We start from the raw sequence: 23,224 nt of genomic DNA, 5'->3' as shown, positions 1-23,224 counted from the left end.
GTGAGCTTGTAACAACCCTACCTGATGAAAAATAGGATTAACATGTTACAAAAAACTTTTGTCTCAAACCAATAAACAATATGACAAAAAGGCAATATATAGTAGTGAGAAAATCTGTTACATTTACATGTCACATTGACAGGCATGTGTTGTATTTAGCATATGTAACTAAACAAAAATGCTGCTACGTTATTTAAAGGAGCTTTTTATAAGAACTGAAGTAAAACCTTCACCAGGAGGGGGCAATGTTTGACCAGTGGGTGTCAACCGCCTGCTTGCTCCATCTTGTGGAGCAAATTGGTATTACACAAAAGTACAGTCCAGCCCTAGTTTACCTTCATTTGGTATCTTTTTGACTCAAAGGTTAAGTGGTTATTTTTACACATTCGGTGTCTAGCTTTGGTTCGGTTCCACTGTGGTGGCCTCTTTTGACACAGGAGCAGCCGAAGGTAGATTTTATTACATTTGGTTACTTTACTTTTAAACAAAAAGTACTTTAAGTACAGGAATGGAGTGCAGCAACGTTGTTTTGAAATAAATTGTATTGTGTTATAACCTTAAAGTCTGTCATACCACCATTTTTACAACAAAATCAGCTGTTACATCATGTTCAACGAAATGAAGAATGCACTATTTAGCACCTCCTGGAGGCTGAGAAGCTCTCATCAGCTCAGGAGCACTGCAGCACAGACACATTATCTCCGCTGCTTATTACTTAAATATTTCTCCAGCATCCGTGTTATTTTATGCAGACAGGTAGCAGTGACTCTCTCTCTTTCTCTCTCTGTGGTTTTCAGCACTGTTTAATCACAGAAGCAGCATGTTATCTTACACAGCAGATTCTTTTCTGTTGGTTTTCATTCAGATGGGAGCTGCAGCTCATCTGGGTACTTTAAAGTGTTAAATGATCTGTGGTGGGTGTGGGCTGATAGCAGAACTGGCTGACTCCCTTGACACGCTTGGGTGAATTAAAACAGACAACAGAGAAGAACCCACCCAACAGAAACTGCAGATGAACGGGAGGTCTGTGCCAAGAGAAACATGTATTCTCAGAAGGTTTCTCAGAGTGCTCCCTGCTGGATTCTCCTTCCTCTTATTTTTGCACAGATACACAAGCGCTCCAAACAATATCTCATTATTAAGAAGATTAAATGTCTCATTAATCCTTGCACACAGATTACAGAGAGTTCACTGTCTGTCTGTCCTCAAGTCTCTGTTGATTTCTTTGGATATGGCGCCCTCTCCTGGCAGAAGAAAGAAAATAATTTTTTTGTTGCTTTTGTTCGAAGTTTTCAAATCAGTCAAATATGAGAAAAGCTCCCACGTGACCACCCCCAGAATAAATAAGAATAATAACTTTACTGAAGTTTATTTAATGCAAAAGTTTACATTCATATTATGAAGATTTTCTGAGTTACATGCCCTCAAAGTACATAGGAGTGGGCTGAAATGCACAAGGACAATGAAAAACAACTGAAAATAACTTTATGCTCCGTTAAAAACTGCAAATAAATGCTACACGCAACCCAAGAGTCACAAAGCAAAGACTTAATTTTGCAGTTTGTTTTTATATGAGTATCATTAATCATCAGTGTCATAGTTTAACAGCTGAACTGCACCCGTTTAACATCTGTGGTGCAGAGGAACTGATACTCTGGATGTTTGACCTGCTCGCTAATTCACTGCAGAAAACGTTTGTCCAAAAAGGGCATTTTGGACAAACGTTTGAGGGTCATATCACCATGTGGGATAGCTGGCTGAACAAAACAAGTTAAAGCATATGAAAGGATTTTTTTTTTACATGCATTCTGACACCAGGCCCATCGTATAAGCTGCCATGGGTAAAAATACTTTTCAAATACAGTTTTTATAGCATGAAGGCAAACCTTAAATATTCTGAAATTATCAGCTGATTCTGCGACGGTAATATTACAAACCCTTAAAAATCTATAGTTTTCGTCAATAGTGTAGTACCTGCCTTATCCCTTTGGGGACGCTGCTCCTTTTTTATCACCTCCTAAAAGTAGCCGATGTCTCGTTGTCTCTGTGAGGTGAAAGGTCACGCTACAGTGAGCAAAGATGACAGCTCTGCGGCCGTTCACATGCGATGATTTGTTTAAATTCAACAATATGTGAGTAGGGTTTCGTTCTTTTAGCACATAAGCTGTAATTTAACGCTGTTTCCGGTGTGACTGATGGTGACTGATGGGGATGGATGCAGCTTGTGTGTGTTCGGTGTGCGGCTGCGCCATTCCTGACCAAACTTCATGCAAAAATCACATCATTTAGCGACTCGGGTCATACTGGCAGACCTCAACACTTTCAGCATGTTGTTAAACAACCTTCTACGTTTAATAACTGAAAATTATAGGTTTGTTAGCAAAGCTGCTACATACTCGGCACACCGAGACCACGCAGGATTAAGAAGAAGCTGTATACATATATATGTGGAATTAAACAAAGTCTGTGGGTGTAAGTCGAGCAAAGACATGACGAATTTTCACACAAAGGAAACATTTAGGCTATTTACCTAACTTAGATGCCCTTATGTGATGTTAAAAACTAAATTTTTTGCCGTTATTTGTATTGAGTTTTGTTCGTTTGTCTCCATGTTAGAAAAACGAAAGGGCTTGGTAGGAAATGGATAATTGGATTGAATTTTAACGGCTCACTGACGTTTTTGTGTGTTTTGTCCATCAGAAACCTGGATCCTCTCACAGAGACTGTATCCTTTAACTGTGCTCTGCTTATTTAAGCTTCAGGGTCCACCCGTGGATGGCATCCACATTTAATTACACCGATGCAGTAATAATAACGAGTACCTGACATTATATAAAGCGTATTTTAAGTGTGTTTCCTCTTAATCTGGATATTTTTCTTTAACCTTTGACCTCCAGTATGGGATCCCGTTTTACCTGCAGTACCTCGCTCACTGGCCGGAGTACTTTATTGTTGCTGAGGCTCCTGGAGGAGAACTGATGGGCTACAGTAAGTCCTCCTGCCGCCACAGGGGCTAAGGTCATCTTTTAACCCTCGAGAAACTATGCTAGCCTCTAAAATGACATAATAATAAGTCATACAGGAAAATGCATATATTTGTATTTACCTCATCTGGGTGTAGTTTGCGGAGAAGGATGGGGGTGTCGGTCTACATAGGTTCTGCCTTATTCATTTCTTTTTTATCCCTGATGCGTCCAAAATGTGTCCATTCCCCCTCAAACTAAAATGAGAACAAAACTTCTGTGCAGAGATGACACCACAAGGGCGGGGCATGATTCTGATCCTGTTTTGTTCCATATCCACCCTGATTCATGCGCAGCTTTTCCATGTACCACACAAAAAAAGAAAGGTCAGAGCAGCAGGTCATCTTACAGGGAGGCCTTCAAAAAGCCTAGAATAACAGAGGGCTGATCCATGGAAAGATGAGCCCTAACCTGACTGCTCTGTGATGCTGTGAAACCTTCTCACACATTTATTGAGCTTTAAACGTCCAAAGACCGCCTCCTGACCTTTTCAAAGGTTTGGAGACAGGCTACAGATGCCTCCTCCAAAGGAAGTGTGTTATGGAGGACTAAAGATGTTTATGCATTGATTCATTTATTTGGTGTACAGCATGTGGTACCATTTGATTCTGACATGATTTAGACACTGAAGGTGGCACGCTCAAGCAGACCTGCAGCTATACGCAGGCCTGTTTGAACAGAGGGTGCAGATTTAGAACAGATCCTGGACGGTTTAAAATAAATCCCATGACTCTCGCCCGACTCTGAGCTTGTGTGCAACTTTCTTGCAGTTATGGGGAAGGCGGAGGGATCTGTGGCTCGCGAGGAGTGGCACGGCCATGTCACCGCTCTGTCCGTGGCCCCGGAGTTTCGACGGCTTGGCCTGGCTGCCAAACTCATGGAAATGCTGGAGGAGATCTCAGAGAGGTTCGTATCAGGACTGGGAGGAAAACTGTGCGAGCCTATCCCTCACATTTTAAAAATCTCTTTATTTTTTGACGTTTTTGACTTTGACCCTGTTGTAGGAAAGGCGGATTCTTCGTGGATCTGTTCGTACGAGTGTCCAACCAGGTGGCAGTGAACATGTACAAACGTCTGGGCTACAGCGTGTACAGGACAGTCATAGAGTATTACTCTGCCAGCAATGGAGAGCCAGATGAAGATGCTTATGGTAAGATCACAGCAGAGTCATTTTATCTCAGGAAGGTTTCTAACTGCATCTGCAGCCAATCAGAAAGGAGCTTCCTTTATTGCCTCCCCCAGTCGTTAAACTCACAGCTGATGTGATTTGCACAGAGACATTACCATAGCAATGAACAATATTAAAACGATCCAGGAGACTTGCATTGGTGCACAGATATACTGAAGCTTTTAGCATCATCATGAATTATTCTGATCACCTCTGCAGCAGGATGCAGATGACTGATTTTTATGATCTGCATGAAGCAGCATGTATCTGATCTGTATTAGAGTGCATTTGACCCCCAAAAGTGCCTCAAATCACCAACCAACTACAGGTTATCTACTAACCTTGGAGATAGATGACCTGCTCTACCTCCCGAGCCATAGCCACCCAAATTTGTGTTTTCAAATTGGTAAGGACTTGAATATCTTTTATGTGACAGATGTTCCACATGGGGGTCTGTCTCAAGTTCAGCCTCTCTTGAGAAATTAGACCATTTGACACTCGTTCAGGTTCATCTTTAGCCCCGGTGTGCTGTACCGTGTTCCGTCATCAGATGTTTTATCGTTTTCCGATTGCTGTCAGTCTGTGACCGGTGTCACAGATGTGGATCATAAATATGGTGCACTGACAGAATACTTAAACTTTTAATTTAACTGCTGATGTTAGTCTTGAAATAGCTGAAACAACAGTGAGAGACTCTAATACAGCCCTGTTCAGCTCACCGCCAGCTCTGTGCCTTCTGCTATTAACTTAAAATAAATTTACATGTTTTTTATTAATTTACGAAGTGTGTAACTAAAGGACAAAACCTGCTGCCTTTCTCCTGCAGACATGAGGAAAGCTCTGTCCAGAGACACGGAGAAGAAGTCTATCATCCCACTGCCGCACCCCGTCAGACCCGAGGACATCGAATAACAGCAGACTGTGGCTCTCTGACTCTGTGATACTCTGATGACGTACATTGATAAACTGTCATTCCTCAGAGAGCCACTGGTCCTACAAAGAGTTTCATCTACTGTAAATATTAAATGAACATTTAGAAAAAGAACACACAACACACGTGACTTTGAGCTGATGTTTGTGTAATCGCACAAAGAAAACATACAATAAAGACTCGTCCTGAGCCTCCAGCTTTTGTGTTTTTAAAAAAAAAATACTAGAAAAATCCAGACTCTCCCCTCCCCTCGAGTCCCTGAGCGGGGAATTTATTCTTTATCTTCCTCGCTGCTCCTGCTCTCCTTCCTCTCTCCACCTTTCTTCTCCTCCTCCTCCTCACTCTCGCTGCTGCTGCTGCTGTCGTCGTCTCGGTCGTCGTACGTGCTCTCCTGTTCCGTCTCAGCCACAGTTTCTCTGCTGGACGCAGTCGTCGACCGATTCTCGGGAGAAGCTGCTGCTTCCACAGACTGTTTCGTCGTCTCTTCGGCTGCCGGCGGACTGTTTTCTGGAAGAGTCTCGTCGTCTTCCTTGATGACCTGCTGCTTCTTCCACATCTTGGCCATGGCGAGCAGCTTGAGGTTGGGCTGATTGGCGGCGTCTTCTGGAAAGATGTAATCGTAGTACTCCTCCCAGCCAGCGTCCGACTGATGGGATGGAAGAGACGAGATTATTTAAATCACTGAACCAAACTGTCTGCGAGTCGGTATCATCCCAACTCAGTGGAAAAGTTCTAACGATGACAGTTTACAAAGAAAACCAAAAACTGGAGCCAGACAGACATCACATAATTATAAATGACTTAAAATAACATCAAGAATGATAAAGTGCAGGTTTTGAGTATCAGAAATTCTAAGATTAAAAAAATATATTTTGGCATTTGTTCAAAGGCTATTGTCTATTCAAGATGTGCTATTAAACCAATTTAATTAGGTAAAATTAGGTGGATGTGATTTCAGGACCTTCACGTTTTTAGTCATTTATGTTTGACTTCATTAAAGTTTAATTCAATTTTTAAAAAAAGTCAAACGTTGAAGAATATCCACTCAATTAAAAGGATAAGTTCTCCATTAAAAAAAAACAAAAACATTTCAATTAATGCAAATTTTTTCATGACGTTTTCATGTCATCAAGTTAATTCATATCTGACTATTGATCAATATATCTGGACTTATCAGTCCCACACAGTCTCAGTGTCCATCACCGTGCCCAGGAACGTTGTCCACATTTTTCTGGCTCATTGGATAAAAAAACAAAACAAAACACTGCTTCGACTTTTTTTAGATTAACTGATGTTAAATTTAAATAAAAATGGCTGAACTTACTACAATAGAAAAAAAAAAACTGCTGAACTAAAATCTATTTTTATGAAATTTTAAATGAGCAGTTTTTAAACCTACGGTTAATTAGTGGATGGAGAAAAGAACTCATCACTATTTCAGTGTAATGTTTTCATTAATAAGCAGAAAACGTTCAGCATATTTCCTCCGTGTGACTAGACTGATTATCAGCTGATGAATAACTGATTATTTCAGGACAAATAAGAACTATCCAATTATTGTAAATCAGGTTTTTGATTAATCATTTAGTTATTTTTGTGTATAAAAAATTCAGTAATTGAGAAAACATTTCTGGTGGCTGTCACCATCCAGCTGTGACATTGTCCATCTCTTACCCCATCCTCGGCCGTCAGCTTCCTCCTCTTCTTCACCTTCTCCGGCAGCAGCTTCCTCACCCGCTCCCTGGTGCTGTCGGTGCCGAACTCCTTCTCGAAGTCTCTCCAGGACTCGAGCAGCATCAGCCGCTCCTCCTTCTCCTCGCAGTTCCTCATGCTTCTGTTGGCCTCCTCATAGATCTGCCGGCACTTCTGCAGTCGGTCGGGGCCGTCCACCGACAGCTCGAACTTGGCGTAGCTGATCCAAACCTGCAGGAGAAGAAGATGGTAAGCCCAGAGCTCGATGGCTGGCAGGTCACATGAAAGACGTGAAATATTTTTACTATAGACAGTTCGTTAGATCTAGGATCAGGTTTGTGGAGTGCAGCTCTCACCTTGACGTGCTGAGTGCGCTGCAGTAGCCTTTTGTAAAGGTTTCTGGTGTTTTCAAACTCTTCCTGCTCAATCTCAAAGTCGATGTAGGACTTCCACAGAACCTGAGGGCATAACAGACGTGAGTGCACTGAATTCATCAGCAGGGCAACAATGTGAAGCGTGACATAAGTCGTCAAACATATTTTAGTGAAAATGAAGCTACAGGAAGGTTTTTAAAAGAAATTAAAATAAAGGATCCTTTTACAAAATGTTAAGATTTTTAAACAGAAACCTAGCTTGACCTTGGTCTCACTTTGCTTCATGAACACTAATCCAGGATTACATGAAGCTGCTTATCAACTGTTTAGTCTGGTTTCCTGTGCTATGAATGTACTACACTGTAGGAGATGAATTACTGTGACAGTAAAAACTTATGATGAAATGTGGTGTTCACAAAAATCACAATAAGAAGCTTTAAAAACAGTCGAATAAGTTCAAAACCTGAACACCACACTTGAGTGCGTCACTGTGACGCACAGACTATATCTCACTCACCAGGCTTCTTCTCCTCTTCCTTCACATGACCCCCGATTTAAAAGTATACCAAAAATAGGTAAGAAGGCATTTCTTTTCCTCCCATCATTAAAATGCTATTTAACTTTCACCACCAGAGGGCAGCGTTTGTGCGAGAGGTTTCCGGTTACCTCTGGCATGTCCAGCCGTGGCTGCCCGATGGCGAGTTCGAAGATGGCCCGAGCCCGCTCGATGTCTCCCAGAATGGTCTCCAGCTCAGCAAACTTGATCCAGGTGGTGCAGTTTTCGGGGGTGAACTCGAGGTATTTCTCGTACAGCTTTCTACAGCGGTCGAACTCTCGCAGCTGCAGCTCCAGCTCGATGTAGCCCTTCAGCAGTTTGTTCTTCGGGCATTTCCCGATCGCCGTGCCCTAAGGAGAGAAATACTGATAAGAAGAAAGCATACACAGACACTGGTGCCATTCTTCCTGTGGAGCCAGTGAGTTACACTCATCTGACTGAACTTGGCATAGAGCACAAGGAGCACTGAAGGCAAGAAAGAGGAGAGGCCTTTATTCTGGAAAAGTCTGAGCTGTGTGTCGGCAGCTCCAGAGTTTTCTTTTTACAGACTCGTTCCGTTTTCTTTCGCCCGATTTTAAGTTTTGCTTTTATTACGTTAAAAGACATTTTTTGCTTTATCCCCATCCTCTGCAAAAAGACTGATACAAGAAAGCATGAACAGAAGCTCGTTTTTTAAAACTACTTATTAAGTCACCCAAAATGTAACATAATACAGCACTCTGTGCGTTCAGTTTACATCTGACTGCACAACATGCAGTGCTTTTGCATGTGCATCTGGGGAATCTTACCATGATCTTTCTGGCTGCCTGCAGGTTCTTCTGTCGGATCTCAAACTGAGCGAAGAGCAGCCAAATCTTAGCAAATGTGAACTGAAACAAAACAACCACAGTCACGATCAGGTGAGAATAGCAAGAACACCTTTACTGTAATGCATGAGTGGTTTTACTGAAGACATGCGGCCTTTAAAGTGTAAATTACCTTCTTGTGGGGGATGAGTTCCAGACAGGCCTGATAAACTTGCCTCGTTCTCTCGGGATCCTGCCATCAGAGAGTTTTGTTTAATCACACACATCACTGTCAGACTTCTGGTTTTACATTTCTTTACAGCCTGGTTATGTCTGTTGCTTGAGAACATGATTCAGATCTGTATCCTTTACTTTGTTGGAGGTTAACAAGATGCCGAATGATGGACCTACCTTGACCTCGAGCTCCTCATACAGACCGTAGTTGATCCACAGGTAGATGTATCGCCTCCAGTGTCTCTTCTCCTGGATGGGCGGGATGTTGGCGATGGCTCTTTCATAGACATCTCTCACCGTATCTGCGTCGGCGTCGCTCTCCACCAGACGGAGGTAATCGAACCAGGCATCGTAGTTGTGTGGATTCGCCTGGGATTATGAGTGTATGATATTTGTTTTTAGCATTTCATTTTCCCCATAACTTTCCCAAAAAGCAGAGTAGGTGACATAAAACCTGCAAGTTAACAATTAAGCAAAAAACCCAAATACGAAGCCTATTTTGTTTCTTACACCAGTACAGAGAAAACAAACCAATCAGGGCGTTAAATCTGTAGACATATGCCAGAAATGTATCTGCACAAAGGAAAACGAACCCATCTTCCTCCTTTGTTCCACTTTCTACAGATTTCCAGACGTAATTCCTTAAAACTGATACCTTAACTTCCTCTTCGTACTGGAACCTTCGCTTGCTGACGATGACATCCTCGATTCCTCTGCGGTCTCCAAACTTCTTCTCAAACATGGTGTAGTTTTTGAAGAGCTCCTGTGCCTGATGTTTAGGGATTCTGTCCAAAGCGTACTTATAGATCACCCGAACTCGCTCGAACTGTAAAGGTAGAGAACAAAAGTAAATAAATACATTACACAATATGATCTCCAACAAAATGAATGCCAGAAAGAAATTTGAGACGTCTGAGCTGCACTCACCTCCTTCTGAGTCTCCTCAAACCTGGCGAAGGCCACAAAGAGGTTTTCGTCTACATGTTCCTCCCCAAAGAACTCCACCGCCCGCTCGTACACCTTCCTGCCGTGGGCGATGTAGCCGTGCTTCTCTTCGAAGCGAGCGTACTTGATCCAGTTTTTCACCTCAGGGTGCACGATGACAAGTGCAGCGGAGTTAAGGCAAACGCACCATCCCAAAGGTCGTGAGATAAAACAATCAGAATAAAATATTAGAATGAATAAAGTGTTCAGCAACAGTAAAGACGGGTAGATGGAGGTGGAGAATGAAGAAAACTGAGGAGAAATGCTCCAACAGAAGAGATGGTTCTGTGTGGCTTGAGAAGCCCCGACCACACAGAGACGGGGAACCAGGTGAGGCAAGGGAAAGGCATTCCTCAAGGTTAATCAGTATTTTAGCATTTATTTTTGCAGACTTATTTTTGTTACATAATCTGGAAGAATAAGCCCCAAAGCACATTGTTTCAAAGTAGCAGTTAATTAACCCCAGCGATCTTGAAGGTGAGTTGATAAAAAGTGATGTTATAGTTTACATAAAAGTATAAAGAGGAAGTCTGACAGCAACCTTTGTTGTCCTTCAGAGAACATAATTTGTAGCTTTGAGACAAAAACAGCCCTGACAATAATGAACTCAAGCTCTGTGGGAAGACTCAGACCATCACCCTGATCGTGCTTTTTGTTTCTTTATTTTAAAGTTTTATTATATTGTTTGAATTTAACTGTGGGGAAACACATAGTTCCCTGCATGTTAGTAAAAGCAACAAAAGGATATATCGCTCATAAATGGTGCGGGCTTTCTCCACCTCCTTGTAGCGCAGCTCAAAGTTGATGTAAGAGTGCCAGGCCTGTTCTTCAGGCTCCCATTCCATCCATCGCTCAAAGACCTGCCTGCAGCCGGCGATGTTTCCCAGCATCTCCTCCATGTAGGTGTACTTGTACCTGTGCAAAGGAACAGCATTCAAAATATTACACACTTAATGAAGAAACACAGAAGATTTAAGAAAAACAGACAACAAATGCACAGCAAAGACTCTCCATAAGAACTGTACAATCACAAGCAGACTCACACTCACACACGATGCACTTTTCAAAGTTTAAAACACATCATTTACATCAGGTTACATTTCAGCTACTCTATTGTTAGATAAGTGTCAATAAAGTATCAACCAACAAATACATTTATTCAATTTTTAACTACAGAAAAGGACTGAAAATTGTGACTTGTGCCACTTGCCAAAGCCTGCTGATATTTTACAGACAAAACAATCAAGAAATAAATAAGGCGATTAAATGATTTTTAAGTCCTACCAGAACTGGTTGACTCGTGGGAGGATGGTGATGGCTCTGTCCCAGATGTTGCGGGCGTGGTTCACCTGGCGGCTTTTCATCTCCATCTCGGCGTACTTTAGCCACAGAGTGATGTTGCGATGATCGACATCTAGCGCCCGCTCGTAAATGGAACGAGCTCTGAAAAGTGGACAGTGCAGACACATGGGCATGAGAAAAAATTCTAAAACATTTACTAAAATGTTAAAAGATGTGAAGACCGATTCTACTTATTTCAGTACAACCAAGACTAAGTTGTTTGTGATTGGCCCCGTGCGAAGTTGTAGCCATTTAATATTCTGACTTTCAGCTGTTTTTACTTCAGTACCTCTGGATCTCCTTCAGACTTTCCTCCCATTGTGCGTATTTAATCCAGTTACTGATGACAGTCCGGTTCTTCCTGATGTTGTCCTCAAAGCTCTGAAAGAAAAAGACATTCATCATGTCCAAAAACTATAAAAACATATTTTTGTGTGCTGGAAACATCTCAAATTTTCCTGTTAGATTAAAACTACAAACACATTTGTTTAACTAAACATAACTATTAGAGCAGAAGTAAAGCCAGAGAGCATCACACCTCAAATATATTTTATGCTGGCTTTTTAAACATAAATAAAGCGGGGGAAAAAAATTCTTGCAAAAATGGCGGTATGAGTAAGAGCAATGTGAACACTACCAGGAGAGAAAATATGATGGAAGTGCTTACCTTCCTCTTCCTCAGTTTGTAGTCATTGAGCTCCTCCTGATCGGTGATCTTCTGTTTCGGTGGTGGTGGCAGGAGTTCGAGCTCTCTCTCTTTGGCTTCCCTTAGCAGCTGCTCTGCAGTAATCTGAACCTCTGCCGGAGCTTTATTCTTCACCTAAAACACAGCACAAAATACAATTAGCGTGAGCACAAAATTAGTCTTTCCTCTCTTCCCCTCAACTGGTCACAGCAGACAGCCTCTCCCTGAACCTGCTTCTGCTGGTTCCTGTTAAAATAGAGTTCTTCCTCCCCAGAGACACCAAGTTCTCCTGATTGTTGGAGTTTTTAATCGCTTATGTTACCTTACAATATAAAGCACCTTGAGGTGACTGATCATCATCTTATTCTTCTTTTGACTCCCCCCTTTAGGAGTCACCAAAATTTATCCCCATTTCACCCTATGCCAGCATCATCCTCTGTCATACCAACCCTCTGTATGTCCTTCTTCACTGCATCCATCAATCTTTTGAGGTCTTTCTCTTTTCCTCCTGCCTGCCAGGTCCACCTTCAACATCCTTTGACCAGTATATCCATTAGCCCTCCTCTGCACATGTTGGAACCATCTCTGCCTCTAACTTTGTCTCCAAAGCAACTGGTGAGAGCTGTCCCTGACCTTCAGCTCGGCCTCCTGTAAGTTTCAGTCTCCAAACCATGCATCACTGCAGGTCTCACTACCATCTTGTAAGCTTTCTCAGTTGCCTCTATCATGTCAGAAATCACCCCTGACGTTCGTCTCCACCTGCTTGCACTCTCTTCTTTACCACTCTCGCACACTGTCCGTTGCTTTGGATGGTTCACTTCGGATACTTAAACTCATCCACCATCAATTCCTCTACTCCTTTCAGCTTCACTGGTACACCCGCCTCCCTCTCATTTACACACATGTATTCTGTCCTGCTTCCATATACCTCCAGAAGCTCCCTACTCTCAATACAGATCACATTGTCGCCTGTAAACACAATCACAGTCCACTCCTCCTTCACATATTATTACTATAATAGTTATTTTTAAACACACTTCTAACTTTAAAGACACAAAGGAACTCAAATGTACCAGATTTTAAATCCTAATATAAACAAGACTAAATTAAGGACACGTAAAACACATGGAAGCCAAAACAAAGCAGAGCGTGGTGAAAGTTTACAGCTAATGTAACTTGTGTGAAACTCAGACCACAGAGCTACCTGTTCAGCAGGTAAAATAGCCCTAAATGTACTACAGTGTAGCACGTTTTTGTGAGTAACTTTGGCAGTGAAAAGATGAGATTAGATTTTAATTTTGCTCCGTTAGCCCGAGTTCTATGTTAGCATTAGCCTGGAGCGCTGATACTGCTCTGTTCACTTACCTTCGCCACCTTCGGTATCCGCTGTTTGCCTGCTGCCGTAGACGCCATTTTGATGGCCGGTTTAACCAACAAACAACGTTAAAAACCTCACTTAAACTGTCACGACAACTGCCAAACGGCGCAAACAGGCAGCGAAACGTTTCCGTCTCACCGAGCGCCAGCCACCATGACAGTAACCACAATGCCCCGCGTCTTCTTCTTCTTTTTCTTTTTCTTCAAAACGCAGACGTGTTGCTGCCATCTACCGTTTGTTCGCCAATGCCATTTGAATAGTTTATATATACGTTGTCCGATATAGAGAATATATTCACTATAACAGACTTCAGTTGAGTCCATTTGTCCAGTCTGAGGAAGTTTTGATGAAGACTAAAAACTCGTTTCTAGACTGATTTTAGTGCTTTAAACAGTTGCTTCATGACTTCCGGTTAAACCGCGGGAGTTCTGGCGTCACGTTACTATGGCAACTGGGTTTGAGCTCTTCATAGGTAAAAACAGTGAGCTGAATTCAGTTAAATAAATTTATATTAAATTTCACCTTCTTCTATCCACCAGCCTGATATTATAGTTTATTACAAAAAGGCTGCTGTAGTTTTATTAGTACTATTTGTCCATATAATACGGGTGACGATGCGGACTGTAACCTCAGACAGCGCCCGGGAGGAAACGGTGACCGTGAGGAGAAGCGAGTCCGCGGACGCTGAAGAGATCGACGGCCTCATTAGTCCCTCTGCGCAGGCGGTGTTTGGAAGAGTCAATGTTATTCATCTGCTGTGAGAAAAGTTTTTCTTCTTAAACATCTCAGCGGCAGAGTTTAGACCGTAAACTAGATGCTCTCTGCACACAAACACACCTACAAGCTGGATAAGTTGTTTTAATCACTGTTAGATAATTTGTTTGAATTATGTAGTCTCCAAAACGTCAAAAATAATTATAAACTTCCATGAAAACGCAAGAATTCTATCATCTCTTTAATATATAGCTATGCTATAATATTACTTTTGTTCTCCACCGACTGTATGGTGGTTTATTCTTGTCTTAAGTGTAATGGTTATATTGTTTTCACAGTATCTATTCTTGTTTATTTGCTCACATCAGTTTTCATGCTGAGAACTGTAGGAGAATTATAGTGTTGGAGGGGATGGGAGTTAGCTCTCGAAAATCTCTCTGAGAATGATTGCAGTCAGTCAAAGTCAGACTACAACTGTTTGCAGGAAGGTTGCCTCCTATCAGGCGACCTGTGCAATCGCCTGGTGATCAAAAGTGATTGTAAGAGCTCCAGGCAATCATTGCACCACAAGTGGCAATGATTGCCTAGTGGCAATCAGTTGTGAAAAAAATTCAGTCATAAGACAGCCATCTAGTTTTGTTTTGTTTTTTCCTTTGGAGGGGGGAGGGTGTGTGTGTGTGTTTTGTAGATGGTTTGTTTGTTTGTTATGTTTTGTAGATCATATGCTTTGTGATGAGGAATTAGCTTTGTGTTAGATTTTGTTTCTATTTTTATTACGCAGTTGAAATGTCAGGTAACATTATCAGAGAATGGTGGTGTGTGGGCTTACACCTGTTGTTCATAGTATTCAAAGAATATTTTAATTTATTTAATAAAATATCAATATTTGGTTCCCTCTATCAAAACAATATTGCCACAGAAAATTTAGCAATAAGATGGTATGCTGATTTTTTCCCCACCTCTAGCTCTAAGGGCAGTGTGGTCTGTGTTATGGGGGCTTATACATCCCCAAAACACCTCAACTAGGAGGGATTCACATGCTTTAACCACCTTAACTGGTGCTCTTCTCTCAGCTCTCCCACTTCCACCTGACGGTCATAGCAACTGCTTCTTTCAGTTTTCCTTTGGAGGATCTAAGAGGACCAAGTTGCCTCTGAAAACATGTGGTGGATGCAACTCTCATCACAATTATGTGGTGATTAATGTAGACATCTGTGCTCTCAGTTAATTTCAAACACTTACAGAGACCATCACTGAGCTTTCTTGTCATGTTCATTCAGAGAGAAAGCTAACCTGGCTGTGACTCTGACCAATGAAAAGGGCGACATCCTAGGCCACGCTTCCTTCTTTGATCACCCTATTGGAGATCTGGTGGATCAGACGCAGTGGGAAGCTTTCCTGCAGGAACACTTCAGTGCTGGACAATGCACAGTCTGTACCTTTCATTTACTGATTTTAACATAAGGTTTTCGTTAAGTAGAGGCAATTAACATCAGCTGGAATGAATGTGGCCAAGTGCCCATACTCTGCTTAGATGAAATGAAATGAAGTGAGCTCACACCTGCAGTGGATTAAACTGTTGTCTTTCTGCAGCCTCTCAACACACTTTTCCTCCACCTTTTTGTGGCACGGACGAATTTCACCACAGCAAGTGTGAAAGAGATAATGAGGTATGAAAAAACAAAGACCCCTTTTTTAAAAATTCTTGTATCATTCGATAAGATTCATATATCAGTGCAAGGTAGATACTACAATGCACTTTGATTAGAAGCAAGCACAGTATGCAGATGTCCTGAAAGGTGAATGCAGTATGTGTAAAATGATCATTTTTCTTGATGCACTTTGTTTCGCAGGTCTATCTTTAACGCCGTTCCTGAGCTTGAATACGTCTGTCTGCTCAGCCCACACGTTGGTGGTTTAGGTGATTTAGATTTAGCAAGTCTATAATTCACTTAAGCATTAATTTCCAAGAGACTTAGACAGATGTTTTTTGTGCTTGCAGAGCCGGCGCTGGATGAAATATTTGAGCCGCTGGAGCGTCTGACCGACCCCGGGCCTCAGTGCTTGGCATTGATCTGCCACAGAAAAGCTCACTGTCCCCGGCCTCATGTGCGCGCAGCCAGGTGATTTCTACTGATTCCTCCCCAGGCTACTAAACAGTAGAGTGAATAAAAGAGTGTAGATGGATGTACTATAAATAAACATTTATTCACATCAATTTTGATGTAAGATGCGACGAAGAACTCATAAGAACTAAGATTCTATGAGCACAACAGTTTATTTCATGATTGAAATTACAATAGGCTATTAAATAATGCTTAAGAGTTATGCCACAGAAGATGCAAGGACCAAGGATGTTTTTAGTGGTGTTAAACGTAGAACTGCCAGAGAAAACAGAGAAAATGCAAAACCCAGAAAGAAGGAACTCCAGGAGAACAGTGGAGCCAGCTCGTTACCTTTTCCAGTCACAAGGGGAAATGAAATAGCTTTCCTGATCCCCTAATTCTTGCCTTTGATAAGGATTTTTCTAAACCTGTCATAAAGTGCTTCTAACAAGGAAACAACTTTATAAGTTGATAAAGCTGATATACCTTTAGAGCACTTTGACATATTAGCAAGCTGTGATGGAAAATTCAACAGTAATTACAATGAATTTAGTTTTGAAAAATGTGCATATGAGAATTGTGACTGTTCTGATGGTGCATCACTTTGAACTGAGGGATGGTATTATCTCCATTTTTCATAAACTATCCTCTACTGAAGGACGTAATAAAGGAAGCCCTGAAGCATGTTTAATTTTTCATGGCTGTGGTTGAGCAGGGCTTATACAAGGTTGTGGGCATGGACATGGGCAAACACAGCAGAGTATTCCTTCTTGTTACACTTCTTTGAAGTCTGCCTGAAGGGCACTTGCGTAGTTTGTATATTGTAAAGGCACCTGGATGTTTGCCCAGAGGCTCACACTCACTGTCTGACGATGAAATTTACATCAGACACCAGTGGACTCACTGATGCAATATGTGAATATATATATATATATATATATATATATATATATATATATATATATATATATATATATATATATATATATATATATATATATATGTTGGGAACCTCCCTGAGCAAAAGCGATCATTCGACAGCACACCTGGTAAAGTTAAAGCTGAATTTCTTTTCTTTTTGGCCACCAGGTGGCAGAAGAACTTTCTCTCAGTAGTAGGAAGCTACAGAGGGCAGCTCCACATGTTTTTTTGGTAGACTTTTTGCACCAGATACCCTTCCTGAGACATCCTAAAGGGATCTGGGGCTGTAGGTCTTTTGCCTGTCAGGTGAATGCGTAAACCACTACACTACATAGCTGCACTGAAATGTTAGCAATGAACTGCTTTATCAAACTTCCACAAGATATTACCTTCTTATTTGTGTCCACCTGATGAATTGTACCTTTTACAATCTTACATGATATTTTACGGTTGTTTTTTCCCTGTGTTGTGTTATCTTTATCTGTTTTCTGTGTTGTTTTGAAAAATGTACATATGTGAATGCATGAGTAATCAGGTCTGCCTACAGGTGCAAATGAATAACGTGAACTCAAAGCTAAATCTAAATGTAAAATCTCAATCTATGATCTAAAAGTGGATAAAGAGTGTTTGTACAGCTGCAGGGGTGACGATAACTGTCAGGCATCAGTGAGCACGTTCACACTGCACAGCAGAAATAGAATAATAGAAATAGTACATTGACTGATGGTCCTTTCAAGTGTAGGTGTCTCCATTTTTCCCTTTTTCAGGGTTGAGGATCACAATGACATTATACCTCTGTTAGATGAGCAGACAAACCTGCTGTCTATCAGTCACCAGCCGTTCTTCCTCGCAGCACTCATTGAGGCTGAGGACGAGGAGCATCACACCGCTGTTTGCGAGGTTTGTTCCAAGTTAAAGATTTTTTTCTACTCTTAATTTTGGGTTAATCCTTGATCTAACTTGAGATAATACTAAGTTCATCCCCTCCTGTGTGTGTGGTTCTAAGCGTCTCATGTGTTTCATGTGTGTCTAAAAATATTGTAATAGCAGCTTTGTGATGACGAGTGACTGTCAGAAACCCCGCTGGGGTTCGTTCCCTCGGGACCTGGGAGACGACAGATCCTCCTCTCCCCTCCCCGCCCGTTGGGCCGACATGTGTTCGTGGCAGCATATGGCAGATATGAGCTGATACCCGGCCAAAGCATGCTCTCACTGAACATATTGTGTCCAGACATCTGAAGCATTTTGGGCTTTTTGTCTGATTATGTTCAGCACAATCCAACATTGTCCCAGAGGGTTTTTTTCTCTTCAGTCCACCGCACGCCAGAAGCTGTTTGTGAAGCTGCAGAATGTGTCGTTCAGTTATTTCCAGCTTACATCCTGTTTAGATAGTCTGTTAGTGATAAAAGCTTGTCTACTTTTGATCAGCAACCAAAACCAGCAAGACAAACTCGGTAGCTGATGCAGATGTGCACAGAAAAAAGGCAATTTATCTTCAGGCCTGTTGAAGCTGAGAACAGGAAATCTGAAAGTAGTTATTCAGTGAAGTTTTAGGTGTTTTTTCAGACGCTATTTGTAAAGTCAGGAACCTCAGAATTATTTCTAAACCTAAGTATGAAGCACGTCTCATTTATTGAGCGCCTGGTGAGTGCATTCAGGAACACAAGTAAAAAAATTTAAAAACCTGATGAAATTTCTGTTTCTGCGCTGCACCTTCCAGAGATTATTTACACACATCAGGGTTTCTCCTGGCTCACAACTGGTCTTTGGGGTCAAGACAGAAAGGTTAAGCTATGAGTCTGTGTTATCTTATTAAATGTAAGGTTGAGCATTCTTCTGGTCATTTGATAGAGGTAAATCAAGCCTCAGATGCAGACTTTTTGTGTTGGCAGGAAAAAAAGGAGGAAAAACAGAGGGAACAAAGAAACCAGAATAAAACAGGAAGTGATAAACCGCCGAGAGAATAAGAAAGCAGTGCTACATTAGTATGATCACACAGCATGTGATTCTTCTGTAGATTAATGGAGTCGCCGTTGGCTTCATCTGTGCCAGTGCTGAGGTCAACCTGAAGTTGCTCCTTGGCAGATTCGAGCTGAGTGAGTTTGACGGTTTGATCAGAGAGCAGAAAACAAAACATCATAAAGTTCCTGCTCAGTCTGATGAAGATGAACACAGGCGGTCTGCAGAGCAGGTAAATAAACCAAACCTATCTCATATCTGAGAAATGATTAAACTTTTCCTATTGCTCCAAAACACTCCAAAGATGTTGGACAGCAAAATGTGATCACTGCTCAAAACAATATAAAGATGTGGAAATTAAGATGAAATGAAAGAAGCACCCTTCTCTGTTTGTCTATCTAATCCTTCCTTTTTTTTTTATTGCTCAGATGATTTGAGAACAGGTGAACACAGTCGTACTGTACAGTCTGAAGTCTGTTTGTGTTTGTTGTCACTCACATCTCAGCAGGAGGAAGCTCAGCCAGCTTCAGAAAAATCCAACACCTTCTGTATTCAGATCTTTGTTATTAACAAGAATTATGAACTGAGGTAAGCTTTCAGAATGAACCTGACAGTTAAAACCTTAAAACCGACAGCAAATACTTCAGATAAGTGTCCTGTGTGTATTTAAAACCTGATGTATTACATCATTACTCTGAGCTCCACATCAGTGTGTCTGAGTTGCGTTTGAATCCTCACCTCATTCCCCTTCTTCCTCTCCAGGAAAGTGCCCCATTTCCCTGCGCTGGTTCTTTTCAATGAAGGCACAAAGCCTTCAGAACTAATCTTTAAAACCACTTAAAAACCTTGTGATTAAGCGATCCATTTCTTTATCACCATCACAGATCCTCACTGTTCCACCAAATGTGGATTAGTCCACAGCTGACATAGTCCCCAACTGTTTCTTTCTATTTGAGCAATGTTCTCTAAAAAGTAGTTGCTGAAATTGTATACCTATGATCCCCAACATTCACATTCCCAGCCCGAGAGAAGTACCCCGCTGTGACACTGCGGACATCTGCAGTGAATTTGTGTAATGGATTTAAACCTGAGTTTCATAGATGGGGAAGGAAAAGTGAGAGATCACACACTGCCAGTGAATTTATTCACAGTAAGAACACAGAATAAAATAAATACTTAAAGTTAGGGGTGGGCGATACATCGAATATACTCGATATATCGCATGTTTTTCCATGTAAGAAGGTTAAAATGGCTTTATCATAACCATTGAGTATAGGTTGTCATGGAAATATTAAGCTGTCTGCACATGATTGACTGTGACCTTTTTTCCTCCCACATGGTGTGAATGCAACATTTTCACACAGCACACAGCACACTGCGCTGAGCATGCATGTTTGTATGGTTTATATACTACCAGATAGGGAAAAATATGGCGATAGTGTTAGGATGTCGAACAAAATGCGGTAACTTGCAAAACAAAGAGACAATCCAGTATCGTGTGTTGCAGTATAACAAACAAAAAAAATTTTCCCCCCAATGGCCCTAATCCTCTTCCATAAATTTCACCTTTGAACATGGATTTCAACAATTTTAGGATTTCATTTTAATAAATAACCATTTTAACCTGGTTACAAACAAATAAGTTGATTAATTAAAATAAATAAAGCAGTTAAAGAAAAACAGGCAAATGTAAAATCAAAAAAAAATTTTTAAAACCCACATGCACTGACTACATCGACAGGCTAACACATAATAAATTGTGTTTGTTTGTACATAATCCATATTCATATGTATCATATTGATTGGTATGTTGTAAATAAAAAAATATTACATTTATTAACTATGTCAATTTCCTGCACGTGTCATAGACGTCCGCATGATGTGGACCTAATTAGCCTTTTATATGTAGTGTAATTACATGTATGCATGTGTGCATGTGCATATAGATGTACATACCCTGTACAGCACTTTGGTGTGTGAAAACGGTACTTTATAAATAAATTATCATACTGACTTATTTAATTTACATAAGTTATCCTCCCTGCTGTGTTCTGTGCATCGCACCTGACTTTTTGTCAGCTTGTTGTGTTGCCTGCTTTATTTTTCCCAACACTGCTTTCTGATTTTCTTGTGTTCATTTTTGGATTTTAGACATTTTGCGTCACTGCGATTCCTTTTGTGTTTGCTTTCATCATTAGCATCTAAATTTATGTACATTTAAGTAAATACCTGAAATTGTAGTATAAAAACACTTTAATTCATAATCCAGATATAATAAAATGTTTAGTAAAGAATATTGGATATGTAAGTAATGTGCAGGCCATAGAAAAGTAAAGTAAATACGGCAGCTAAAGTTATTAAAAGGTATGAGGCAACTTCTGCAAAATTCACAGATGTCGACTGTCAGATATCACTGTTTAAAAATGGGGAAAATATTCAGAAATATTCCATGTTTTTAATTAAAATATGTTTCTCGCTTTTTGGAGGCTGTGACTCGGCAGCACTGGTGGCAGCCGTCCAGAGCTACATCAGTCATATGCCGCGTTAAAGCAGGGACAGTGACTGTTAGTTGGCTCCCGCTGAGCCCCCCTCACCACCGCCTTACCTCCCAGCTGTTACTGAATATGGAGTCGAGTCACTTCCTGCCGAGAGTGAGCACGTTATTAATGAGAGCGTCGCTTAAAGTGACAGAGAGCTGAAGGCGAGAAGTCGAGCTGGAAGCAGCGGGCAGATTGGTCGGACAGTTGTTCCACCACAGTGATCACCAGTTTGGCACAGACTCATAGTTTCACTTAACTTCCCCTTCCTCTTCCTTTTCTCTTCCAGATCAGCAGACTTTATTCCTTTTCTGTTCCAGGTTTTCCCCGTGAGTATCATCTTTGCAAGTTTAAAGCTCTGTCAGATGTTCTCTACATTATGTCAGTGACCCCTGGTTTTTCACTAGACCTGAGAGTGGTTCACATGCCTGAAAATGTTTTTTTTTTAAGTACATTAAAGCTTTTTTTAACAAGTGAAAATTAACTTTCCAAATGTTTCAGGCAATTAAGACGTTTATTTATTTATTTTTTTAATTTTAGCAATCTTTCTGTTGATTTGTAATTGATGATGTGGAAAAACAAGAAAAAGGGGCATAAACCACATGGGTCCAACCCACAGGCACTGCTAATAAGTGCTAATTAGAAACAAGCTAGTAAAATACTAGAGTTTCACTCAACAAAGCGAAGTACAAATTTCTTAGATGTCTGTTCTGAACAGAAGATGAAAATCTCTAAGCTGCTCGGTCCAACCTGCCTTGAAGTTGTGCTGTTTTGATGGTGAGGCCTGGAGAGAGAAGAAGAATCAATTTGATTTGGGGTTTTTGATTATTAAAAACTGTATATAAATAAAAATTGTATTACGTTCCTAAAACAAACAGAAATCACTGCATGGCTCTGATAGGTGCTCCACAGTAGGACAGGCACTGTAACAGGATGCGTCCATTGAAACAAATCAGTTCATGAAATTTCTTCCCTCCTAGATTTTAGACGATCAGCTGTAAGTGGCATTATTGCAAAGTCGAACAAAGTCGTTTAGAAACCACAGTGATTCAGTGACAAAGTGGAGGACCATCTAAAGTTACAGCGCTGAGCGATATATTGCATAAAAGTCACCAATGCACTGCATCCCAAACCTTCTCTGGCATTAACATCAGCAGAAAACTGCACTCCAGGAGCTTTATGCCGAGCAGCTCCTGTTGGTGTAATTTGTAGGTGGCCCAGTGTTTTTGTCCATATACGGATTATTGTTCAGTTGTTGATGTGTGTTATCTTTGTTTGTGTCAGGACCAGAACTTCTGCGTTATCACAGTTCCAAATCTGTCCACTGAGTTCCCCCTGTTGCAGAACTTTATCAGGGTGCCGTCAATTCCCACCAGCTTGTCGCAACATGAGCTCTATATCTTTCACCGCGATGGAGTCAGGTAAATCTCACAGCTCAAGATTTGTGTGTTTCCCAAAATCACAAATGAACAACACCGATAGTGTATTTGAGCCTAATGACTCTGTCACTTTTAACATTTACAGTTCCTCTAATATCCACTGGTGTCGTCTTCTGCTTCAAGGTTCAACATATTTTGCATTCAGAGACGCTCTGCTGCATACCTTGGTTGTATTGAGTGGTTATTTGTATTGATTTGAACTCACTGTATTAAATTACTGTTGCCTTCCAATCAGTTCGAAGCAGTCTGGCCAGTCTGACACCTGACAGCAACAAGAGAGTTTAACTCAGAAAACTGAAGTTCACTGTATATTTTCTCTTTTTCTGACATTTTCTGCAAACCCTAGAAATGGTTGTGTGGGAAAAATCATCCATGTACTCCTGCAGTGCTGAGCCCAA

The 23,224-nt window shown here is 41.1% G+C and overlaps 3 protein-coding genes across 4 annotated transcripts in view; 2 read left to right on the top strand and 1 right to left on the bottom strand.

The window, feature by feature from the left end:
* The first annotated feature begins 1,998 nt into the window (after nucleotides 1-1,998).
* On the top strand, nucleotides 1,999-5,312 carry naa20 (N-alpha-acetyltransferase 20, NatB catalytic subunit). The gene is made up of 6 exons (XM_031751570.2): nucleotides 1,999-2,132; nucleotides 2,701-2,725; nucleotides 2,898-2,988; nucleotides 3,794-3,929; nucleotides 4,028-4,173; nucleotides 5,018-5,312. The coding sequence occupies exons 1-6, from the start codon at nucleotides 2,080-2,082 to the stop codon at nucleotides 5,101-5,103; spliced, it is 537 nt and encodes a 178-aa protein (XP_031607430.1). The 5' UTR covers nucleotides 1,999-2,079; the 3' UTR covers nucleotides 5,104-5,312.
* On the bottom strand, nucleotides 5,254-13,336 carry crnkl1 (crooked neck pre-mRNA splicing factor 1). The gene is made up of 14 exons (XM_031751569.2): nucleotides 13,139-13,336; nucleotides 11,756-11,908; nucleotides 11,378-11,469; nucleotides 11,032-11,190; nucleotides 10,496-10,662; nucleotides 9,691-9,869; nucleotides 9,419-9,589; nucleotides 8,941-9,132; nucleotides 8,723-8,782; nucleotides 8,533-8,613; nucleotides 7,855-8,094; nucleotides 7,171-7,272; nucleotides 6,797-7,045; nucleotides 5,254-5,768 (listed from the first exon to the last, which is right to left on the bottom strand). The coding sequence occupies exons 1-14, from the start codon at nucleotides 13,184-13,186 to the stop codon at nucleotides 5,394-5,396; spliced, it is 2,268 nt and encodes a 755-aa protein (XP_031607429.1). The 5' UTR covers nucleotides 13,187-13,336; the 3' UTR covers nucleotides 5,254-5,393.
* A 274-nt stretch (nucleotides 13,337-13,610) lies between these two features.
* The window catches only part of cfap61 (cilia and flagella associated protein 61), a 40,574-nt gene continuing 30,960 nt past the window's right edge, over nucleotides 13,611-23,224 (top strand). The window contains exons 1-10 of one of the 2 annotated variants that reach the window (XM_039598969.1): nucleotides 13,611-13,908; nucleotides 15,146-15,296; nucleotides 15,459-15,535; nucleotides 15,719-15,786; nucleotides 15,868-15,988; nucleotides 17,659-17,791; nucleotides 18,909-19,082; nucleotides 19,359-19,438; nucleotides 21,677-21,716; nucleotides 22,672-22,808. In XM_039598969.1, coding sequence (XP_039454903.1) covers nucleotides 13,766-13,908; nucleotides 15,146-15,296; nucleotides 15,459-15,535; nucleotides 15,719-15,786; nucleotides 15,868-15,988; nucleotides 17,659-17,791; nucleotides 18,909-19,082; nucleotides 19,359-19,438; nucleotides 21,677-21,716; nucleotides 22,672-22,808 — 1,124 coding nt within the window. In that variant the 5' untranslated portion in view covers nucleotides 13,611-13,765. Of the gene's footprint in view, nucleotides 13,909-15,145; nucleotides 15,297-15,458; nucleotides 15,536-15,718; nucleotides 15,787-15,867; nucleotides 15,989-17,658; nucleotides 17,792-18,908; nucleotides 19,083-19,355; nucleotides 19,439-21,676; nucleotides 21,717-22,671; nucleotides 22,809-23,224 lie in introns of both variants that reach the window. The other variant, XM_031751608.2, reaches the window with a different exon arrangement.

Source organism: Oreochromis aureus, linkage group 15 (assembly GCF_013358895.1).
Source record: "Oreochromis aureus strain Israel breed Guangdong linkage group 15, ZZ_aureus, whole genome shotgun sequence".
Lineage (NCBI taxonomy): Eukaryota > Metazoa > Chordata > Actinopteri > Cichliformes > Cichlidae > Oreochromis > Oreochromis aureus.
This window is presented reverse-complemented; position numbering and strand designations above follow the sequence as displayed.

What these genes read in the sequence shown, in the direction of transcription:
- naa20 (XM_031751570.2), top strand. Translation starts at nt 2,080, where the DNA reads ATGACAGCTCTGCGGCCGTTCACATGCGATGATTTGTTTAAATTCAAC. An exon ending in TTGTTTAAATTCAACAATAT is followed by an intron (nt 2,133 to 2,700) that starts GTGAGTAGGGTT and finishes TTTGTCCATCAG; the next exon opens with AAACCTGGATCCTCTCACAG. An exon ending in GCCAGATGAAGATGCTTATG is followed by an intron (nt 4,174 to 5,017) that starts GTAAGATCACAG and finishes TTTCTCCTGCAG; the next exon opens with ACATGAGGAAAGCTCTGTCC.
- crnkl1 (XM_031751569.2), bottom strand. Translation starts at nt 13,186, where the DNA reads ATGGCGTCTACGGCAGCAGGCAAACAGCGGATACCGAAGGTGGCGAAG. An exon ending in AGTCTGAAGGAGATCCAGAG is followed by an intron (nt 11,191 to 11,377) that starts GTACTGAAGTAA and finishes TCCACTTTTCAG; the next exon opens with AGCTCGTTCCATTTACGAGC. An exon ending in AGGCAGCCAGAAAGATCATG is followed by an intron (nt 8,095 to 8,532) that starts GTAAGATTCCCC and finishes TTCTCTCCTTAG; the next exon opens with GGCACGGCGATCGGGAAATG.